The 9601-nt window shown below is 34.5% G+C and overlaps 1 protein-coding gene across 1 annotated transcript; it reads right to left on the minus strand.

Moving 5' to 3' along the window:
* Positions 1-5632: 5632 nt before the first annotated feature.
* LOC123528847 (ADP-ribosylation factor-like protein 6) lies at positions 5633-8885 on the minus strand. Its single transcript, XM_045308873.2, has one exon. It carries the CDS (start codon positions 8605-8607, stop codon positions 8032-8034), a length of 576 nt encoding a protein of 191 aa, XP_045164808.1. The 5' UTR covers positions 8608-8885; the 3' UTR covers positions 5633-8031.
* Between the last annotated feature and the right edge of the window lie 716 nt (positions 8886-9601).

Genomic DNA, 9601 nt, shown 5'->3' on the forward strand with positions numbered 1-9601 from the left:
TCCAAAACCACAGAGCCTAGGGCTTTGATATTTGGTATGAAGCATCATCTAGTGGTCATCTACCAAGATGATTCAAATTATTTCTCTGGGGTCAAATATGGCCCCGCCCTGGGGGTCACATGGTTTATATAGACTTATATAGGGAAAAACTTTGAATAACCTCTTGTCCAAAACCACAGGGCCTAAGGCTTTGATATTTTGTATGTGACATCATCTAGTGGTCTTCAACTAAGATTGTTCAAATTATACCCCTAGGGTCAAATATGGCCCCGCCCAGGGGGTCATATGGTTTACATAGACTTATATAGGGAAAAACTTTGAAAATCTTCTTGTCCAAACCACAAAGCCTAGGGCTTTGATACTTGTAATGTAGCATCATCTAGTGGTTCTCTACCAAGTTTGTTCAAATTATCCTCCTAGGGTTAAATATGGCCCCACCCGGGGGTCACATGGTTCATATAGACTTATATAGGGAAAAGCTTTTAAAATGTTCTTGTCAGTAACTACAACATTCGAACTTGGACCACATGCATATTTTTGAGTGGCAAGATGAACCTTGACATGAGTTGACCTTGATTTTGACCTAGTGACCTACTTTCACATTTCTGTAGCTACAGCCTTCAAATTTGGACCACATGCATAATTTTGTGCACTGGAAAAAACTTTGACCTTTATTTTGACCTAGTGACCTACTTTCACATTTTTGAAGGTACAGGCATCAAATTTGGACCATATGCATAGTTTTGTGTTTCAAAATGAAATTTGACATCGATTTTGACCTAGTGACCTACTTTCACATTTCTCAAGCTACAGCCTTCAAATTTGGACTACATGCATAGTTTTGTGTACCAAAAAAAAACTTTGACCTTGACATTGACCTAGTAACCTACTTTCACATTTTTGAAGGTACAGGCTTCAAATTTGGACCACATGCATAGTTTTGTATTATGAAATAAAATTTGACCTTGATTTTGACCTAGTGACCTACTTTTACATTTCTCAAGCTACAGCCTTCAAATTTGGACCACTTGCATAGTTTTGTGTACTGAAATGACCTTTGACCTTTACATTGACCTAGTGACCTACTTTCACATTTTTAAGGTACAGGCTTCATATTTGGACCACATGCATAGTTTTGTATTCCGAAATAAAATATGACCTGGATTTTGACCTAGTGACCTACTTTTACATTTCTCAAGCTACAGCCTTCAAATTTGGACTGCATGCATAGTTTTGTGTACCAAAACAAACTTTGACCTTTACATTGACCTAGTGACCTACTTTCACATTTTTGAAGGTACAGGCTTCAGATTTGGACCACATGCATAGTTTTGTATTCCGAAGTAAAATTTGACCTGGATTTTGACCTAGTGACCTACTTTTACATTTCTCAAGCTACAGCCTTCAAATTTGGACCACTTGCATAGTTTTGTGTACCGAAATGAACTTTGACCTTAAGATTGACCTAGTGACCTACTTTCACATTTCTGTAGCTACAGGCTTCAAATTTAGGACCACATGCATAGTTTTGTGTACCGAAACAAACTTTGACCTTGATATTGACCTAGTGACCTACTTTCACATTTTTGAAGGTACAGGCTTCAAATTTGGACCACATGCATAGATTTGTGTTGTGTACAGAAATGAAATTTGACCTTGAGCTAGTCAATAAGTCTTGAAATTTGGAACACTCAAAAATGGCACATTGGTGGGCGCCAAGATCACTCTGTGATCTCTTGTTGTGTAAAATGAGTTAGATAAATGCAATATAGAGCCGAGGCATAGAACACCTTATTGTATTTTCATTTTCAAAGAATAAACAGCAGTGTTGTGTACTTTTCAGATAGTTTTTCAAAGTAATAAATACACTAAAGACGTATGTGCATGCATATCACAGGTTAAAAGATGTGGTAGATAAATAAATTGCTATGCCATGGAAGTCTTTATTAAAGATAAAGGAAGAAATTTATTAAATGTTTCTTGGAAACATGTCATGAAATTCCACCATTTTGCACACGACACATTTTTCTCACTTAATTAAACCATCTATAGATTATACTTTACCTGTCCTATGTACATGTACTGGCATATGTATAAAAAGCTGCATCAGTCAAAAAGTATCTTTTAATTATGTTTCAAAACTGCAACCAGTTCGATAATTACAGTAAAAATCAGGTCACTCCATAACAGAAAAATGTGTGTTTTATTTACTTTCTAGTTTTTTAATATGTTGATATATCATGTTACTCTGTATAAAGGTAGTATTTTTACTGATAGGAATTTTGCAGAAATAGAATAAGGTGTTTTTGTTCTGTTACAGTTCATAATTATGTGTGAACGTTTGTATAGAATATAAGTTTATTATTTGTTAAACGTGCTAGTTGATTTGTAATCAAGCATATTTTAGAAAATATTCAAAGTTATGCAAATTCTTTTGTACATTTTAATGTGAAAATCATGCAGTAATAAATGTTGAAATTGTATCTTTAATTCATATTTATATGTGTGGCCCCTTTTCTTCTTCTGGATGTATATGGCATTCTCAAGTTGAGGTAGGTAATTTCTAGACTTCAGGTTATAAAGCTGGACTTCAAGGACAGTCTGAAACTCCCACCATCTGATTGGTCGAGTGTTATCTTGAAATTGACCAGTGACAAAGCTACATTTCAAGACTGGTCTCTAAGATTAGTTTTACCACCTTAGAGATCAAAACTGGTGATTTTAAAATTGGCCAGTTAGCAGCGCTTCATTTTGAGCCTTTTCTCCAAACTAAGCTTTAGAACATTGTACCCAGTAAATGTAGAGATTGTGTCTGCTGTAAGATTCAAACTTGCTACCTTCAGGTTTCAGATGATAGATGTGCTTGCTTTGCTTATACCACTGCACTTACATCCTATCTGAGAAGTCATTGTTCTATAGTAAAATATTTTCTGTTGGAGACTACCCTCTATCAGCATCATGTATTCAAAGTATAAGTTCTGCACATATGGATTACAAGATAATTTAGAACATGGAATTGGATTTAAACCCTGACTTTTCATATTAAGAAATTCAGCTAGTAAAGTGGATGACCTTCAGACCAAAAACATAAGCCTGAAATTCATAGTAAAAAGGGGGCTTGATTCCTGAAATGTTTTGGCCCTTGTGTCATATGATGTGGGTGATGATTACAACTATTTTAAGTTTGAATCAAATCCGTTTGGTAACCACAGATATAGTGAAATTGCATCAAAACTTTAACATGAAATTTTATGTAAAAAGGGGGCATAATTCATGAAAAATTGGTGCCAGAGTTATGGAACTTTTGTCATATGATTTGGAACAACTATTTTAAGTTTGAATCAAATTCATTCCATAATAAATGAAATAGAGTGAAATTGCACCAAAACTTTAACCTGAAATTCTAAGTAGAAAGGAGGATAATTCATAAAATATTGATGTGAGAGTTATGGCTCTTGAGTGGTGAGGAATAACTTCAGTTTGAAGCAAATATATCAAGTAATTACAGTGCGCTTGACTATTTGACAGCTTCTAAGTTGAACAAGGTATTTTATGTCAACACACACGAGATAGAATCAACTCGTATGCCTAAAATTACAGAGTAAATGTACTGTCTACCTTCTGACTCAAAATCTCTGAAGTTTGTTGGGGATGAATACCTGGCATACCTTTAAACAGAGCATCACTGCCACTAAGAGAAACACATTCTAAAATTGGCAAATAGCACAAATTATATTACTCCTATATGCCTTAATTAACAAGAGCTGTGCGTATGACAGTGCGCTTGACTATTTGACAGCTTCTAAGTTGAACAAGGGCCTGTTGCCATACCTTGGCAGGACTTAATTTATTACAATTTAATTTTGTTACAGCAATAATAGTAACTTGCACGCAAAAATTCAACCAAATTTTCTTAGTCAGACAAGGGCAATAATTTGATTTTATTTCTAATCCAATACAAGAGTTCTCCAACTTTTGTAAATGAGTATGTTTGATGAAAATGATGGTTTGTGCGAAGTTTCTATCCAGTATAGTGGATGTACATACCTATTACTAAGATAAAGCTTGATTGCTGCACGCAAAACTGTAACCAAATTTTTTAAGTAGAAAAAGGATTGTAAATTACACCAAGTCCAACAAAAAGTTATCTAATTTGGTTATTCCCGTAGTTACTGATGATTGGAAATAATTGTGTGAAGTTTCAATCTAATACTGTACATGTAGTTGTTACTTAGAAACAGCTGAGTAATTAGCTGCTCACAAAACTTGAACTGAATTTACTATGTAGAAAAATGGCCATAATTTGAATTCAATTTAACCAAGTGTTGCCTAAGTAGGTTTGACGATTAGGAAGCATGGTGTGAAGTTTCAATCCAATACATGACTGTAATTGTTACTGAGATATAACCTTATATGCAAAACCTTTACCAAGGTGTGACTCCACCAGTGGATGCCCTTGTAAGTAAAATAGCTTTGACTATTTAAATAGCCAAGGTAAGAAGAGCTGTCCATAAGACAGCGCGCTCGACTTTTCTCAGTGCTTGACTCTGAATTAGAGCTTTGCCAGTAAAAAAAAATCTAAGTTAAAAAGGGACATAACTCTGTCAAAATTCAAATCAGAGTTCTGGGAATTGTGTCTCCTGGTATAGACTTTGATAGTAAATAACTATTTTGAGTTTCAAGTCGAAAGCTTTAACAGTAACAGAGATATTTGACTTTTAACAAAAAAAATCTAAGTTAAAAAGGGGCATAATTCTGTCAAAATTCAATTCAGAGTTATGGAAATTGTTTCTCCTGGTGTAGACTTTGATGGTAAATAAGTATTTTAAGTTTCAAGTCAAAAGCTTTGATAGTAATAGAGATATTTGACTTTATCAAAAACTTTAACCAAAAATTCTAAGTTAAAAATGGGCCTAATTCTGTCAAAATTCCAATCAGAGTTATGGGGATTGTTTCTCCTGATATAGAATTTGATAGCAAATAAGTACTTTAAGTTTCAAGTCAATAGCTTTAATAGTAACAGAGATATTTGACTTTATCAAAAACTTCAACCAACGGCGATGCCGACGCTGGGGCGAGTGCAACAGGTCTACTTTTTCTTTGAAAAGTCAAGCTAAAAAACCTAGAGTTACCATATTAGAGTATTTCAATTTGTTTGAATGTGTTAAGTTTCAATCCAATACACATACTGGTGACTGTTACTTAGATATAGTTTGCTAGTTGCTTGCAAAACTTTAACTGATTTTTCTTAGCCTAAAAACGTTTTAGGCTAAGAAAAATCAGTTAAAGTTCAAGGGCTATAATTTGAATTAAATTCACTAAAGAGTTATCTTACTTGATAATTTCAGTAATTCTTACGACTTTAAGGGAGCCTTGTGTTAAGTTTCAATCCAAAGCATGCAATGGTTACTGATTTATTAACTTGCATGAAAAACTTTATATATAATAACCAAAGTCTGGAAAACTTTAACCAAAGTCTGGTGCCAATAACAATGCCAACACCCAGGTGAATAGAATGAATACTTGGTTCTGAAACAAAAAGTAGGCAACTGGTCATCCATTCTCGGAGACTTGAGAAGATTGTTTAGTCAATGATAATACGTGCATACTCACTTTGATATAAGAAAATGGACTGTTCAAGGATATTAATTATCATAAAAAACTTTCAATAGTATTTCAGACACACCAAGTTAATGTTTAAATACGAGTAAACTGTAATACTTTACTTCTTTTCTAAATAAGTGAATTAAAAACAGTTTCTTGTATAGATATGATATTCATTTATTTGATATGTAGGTACTCCAATTAATGTTTAACAGAGAATGAGATTTCAATATGCGTATACAAAGAAAGTACAGCAATTTATATATTGTCAACGAAAAGTTCAGCTAACAAATTCAGATCAAAACTATAAACCTGATAAAAAAAAAACAACAGAAATACATCCAGCATACTTGTATACCTGGGACTTTTTCCCTTCATAAACTGACTTGGTAAATGGGGCATCTATTTTGTACTACATTGAAATAATGTATTATAAAACTGACATGTTAACTGAAAGAAATAACAATTCATCTATGACAGTATATTTTAATGACTTGCCCATAAAATGACAGAGGGATCTGTTTCTGTCTGATTCTGTCGGTCTTAATGTAGATTTTTTAACAAAAATTACTTTCTTAGTGTTTCAGAAAAAACATCAGCAGTATCCGTGCCAGACCTACAACATGTCATTGTCAAAGCCCTCGAGTATCACAACTACTGCCCCAAGCACAGGTATGAGCAATACTGCAAATGTTTCCATTTTTCCTTCTTTTTGCCCCCAAATCTGTAGTTTACAATGCCTTTTACTCCAATTACCAGAATTGCTAGCATCCCCATATTCTGACAAAAATTCCCTGTATGCATGAAAAAACCCATGCTGTTATCCATTTGAAACTTTTACAGAGGTTTGTGATGTATATCTAATCCGTGGCTAAGTCAAATATAAATAAAAAAATGCTAACAAATACAATAATGATACAAGTGGACGGACAGGTTCATAATAACTTTAGGCAAATGCTCACAATATAGATACTATACATACAGATTTCTGAGACACAATAATCAATTATCTTTATACATAATAGTTTTACCAAAATTTCAATTCTTAAACAGGTTAAAAATGCAATTCTTAAACTTGTTAAAAATGATGTTGGATGAAGTGACTTACCATAGTTTGAAAAAAGAAAAGATAAAAAAATGTAATTAACTTTTAGAATAAAATACTAGGTCTAAAATTCACAGTCATCAACACTGAGGCATTTAATCTTCAAACTATGGTTTGATCTGATTGAATAGTATTTTCATATTCATCTAAGAGCTGTACTCGGAATTTCACAAAGGATCTGAAAAAGAGCTTTCTTCACAGGAAACTTTAAAAAAAAAAAAAAATCCTTAAAAGGTATTAACATAAACTGATCTCACAACTGTAATCTTAATTTATACTGATCATGCTGATTATCCAAAACAAAGCCTAGAACTGTGAGATCATTCAGTAAAAGACAATTAATTTTATAAATGGCTAAGTTTTTACTGCCTTGAATACATTCCATGTATTGTCAGAGCAACAGATAAGCTTTCAGAATGAATTGGGTATTACCCCACCATTTTGGTTTTAATTGGGTATTGCCTAAAATCAATAGGGTATTCTAACACATATTACCCCATGATGTTTACTTTTATTGGGTTTCCATGCATTCTCATTCCATTTGACTTGCCTTTAATCAGCAGCCATAGATACTTGATTTTTCATTCTCTCAACATTTTTACTGACATGAACACTGGAATGTGTAAACCTTATATAAGATTTTTTGTTTACTGTGCATATCAAATTGTCCAGTAGTTGGTCCAGTAGATCACTCACTACTTCATTTACAGGTGAATGACTTATGCAACTAGAAATAGTATCATTTAATATATGTAAAACAACCTTCTCCCAATCTGAGACCAACAGGAAAAAATTGGTTATATTACAATATTACACTTAGACTGCTTTAATTCATCTGGATTTTTTCCTACCCTGATTTATGCCATTAAATTGCTAACAGACGCTTATTGTGAGCGCATTACTGATACAGATGAAAAGTAGGATTGGTTCAGACTGTATATCGTTGTTATCGAGTACCCGAGACTGATACAACTGGCATATATAACATTATTCGAACAGTAGACACACGCTGACAAATGACTTAGTATTTCAAAGATACGCATGCATTGGGATGAGAATTGGGTATTTTGGCTTTTTGTTTGAGTTTTGATATGCATTAAAAATAAATCTATTGGGTACTTTGCAAATTTTAATTGGGTATTTACGCAAATACGCAGCTTATCTGTTCCTCTGTATTGTAACTACTACCAAGAAAGATTTCCCTAACATAAAGAGTTACAACAGTAATAAATTAAAGAGAAATATGTATTGGTCCCACAATATCAAATCTGTTCTTTTCAGTTAGATTCACACCATTTTAAGTCACTAAACAAATGCTATCATTATTTCTTCCTCTGTGCCGCTAACTGATTTTTCATTTCACACGTAAGCCAGTCTATTCCTTCATGAAGTCCCTCGCCAGTCAGGCCATTGCTTGCACAAATATGCCATGGTTTTTCACGTAAATTGTCAAGGCCCATGAGAGAAGATACCTTCACGCTAGACACTGCATCACGCAGGTCCATCTTGTTTGCAAAGAATAAAACTGGAACTCTTCTCTTTGCCATGTCAGGATGCTGAAGCACACTTTCCAGCTCGTCACGTGCAACAACCATACGAAGCTTATCACTGCTATCCACTACAAATATAATCCCCTGGCAATCCCTATAATACTGCTCCCATAGATTTCTGTATCTTCCCTGACCAGACATATCAAAAGCTGTTATAGTCAGTGAATCTGCTTTCAGTTTTTCTACATTGAATCCAACTGTTGGCACAATATCTATTGATCTTTGTTCTTCCTTTTTCAGATGATTCAATATTGAAGTTTTCCCACTGTTATCTAAACCTATCACAATAATGTTAGCTTCTGCTTGTGAAAAACCAAGCCACTTCACAAAAGCTTTGAAAAATCCCATCTTTAACTTGTATCAGATGCTTGTAACTAGAGGGAGTTGGCTCAACAAGTTTAAACTCCTGCAATATGCCACGTTGTGCCCTTAATCAATATCAATTGAAACACAAAAACATATCTGAGAGCTCAGTTTGTTAGGGAAACATCATTTCTTATATTTATTGTTCAACTTGTTAAAACATGTGCAGTTATTCACACGATTTTTGGTCTTAATATTTCTGTCAAATTATGTTTACATCGGTAACAGAAATATTTCCCATAATGCAACATAACAGTGATCTTTGATAAAACCCGTTACAATCCGTTCACAAGGCTGTTACAGGCTGTACAGTAGTAAGTAAATTTGCTATAATGCTCTATAAAAATCTTCTGGGAGCTGTAACATTACTAGCCTTTTCCTTCTTTCTTTTATAATAATGGCAAACGTTCAGTGATGAAACATGCGTGGGGCGGGATGGGTTTTCACTATCAATACGGAAGAGCCGTAAGAATAGCCTGCGAGGCTATTCCTACGGGACTGTAAGAATAGCCACTTCCTAAAAAGTGATAGAACCACCAGCTTTTCCAGGCTACTCAATCCACCTAGACCGCCTCGGTAGCCTAGTAGTAGAGTGTCCGCTTTGAGTGCGGGAGGTCGTGGGTTCGATCCCTGGCCACGTCATACCAATACCAAAGGCGTAAAAAAGGTACTAGCAGCTTCCTCGCTTGGCGTTCAGCATTAAGGGGATAGTGCTAGGACTGGTCAGCCCGATGTCAGTATATTGTGACAGGGTGGGGTATCATGCCATGTGTCTACGGCGTGATATTCCAGTGAGGCAGCACTATAAAGTTGGGCATTGTTCTCACTGCTACAAGTAGACATCATCGTTTATATGACTAAAAAATTGTTGAAAAAGACGTTAAACCCGAACACACACATACAATCCACCTAGTACTCACGGGCAGTTGGTTATTTAGAAAAAAATGTGCAAAACCTAAGGAGAACCTTAAGTCCCTAT

The sequence above is a fragment of the Mercenaria mercenaria genome, chromosome 13 (assembly GCF_021730395.1).
Source record: "Mercenaria mercenaria strain notata chromosome 13, MADL_Memer_1, whole genome shotgun sequence".
Taxonomy (NCBI): domain Eukaryota; kingdom Metazoa; phylum Mollusca; class Bivalvia; order Venerida; family Veneridae; genus Mercenaria; species Mercenaria mercenaria.

Coding starts and splice junctions, on each gene's coding strand:
- LOC123528847 (XM_045308873.2), bottom strand. CDS start 8,607: ATGGGATTTTTCAAAGCTTTTGTGAAGTGGCTTGGTTTTTCACAAGCA.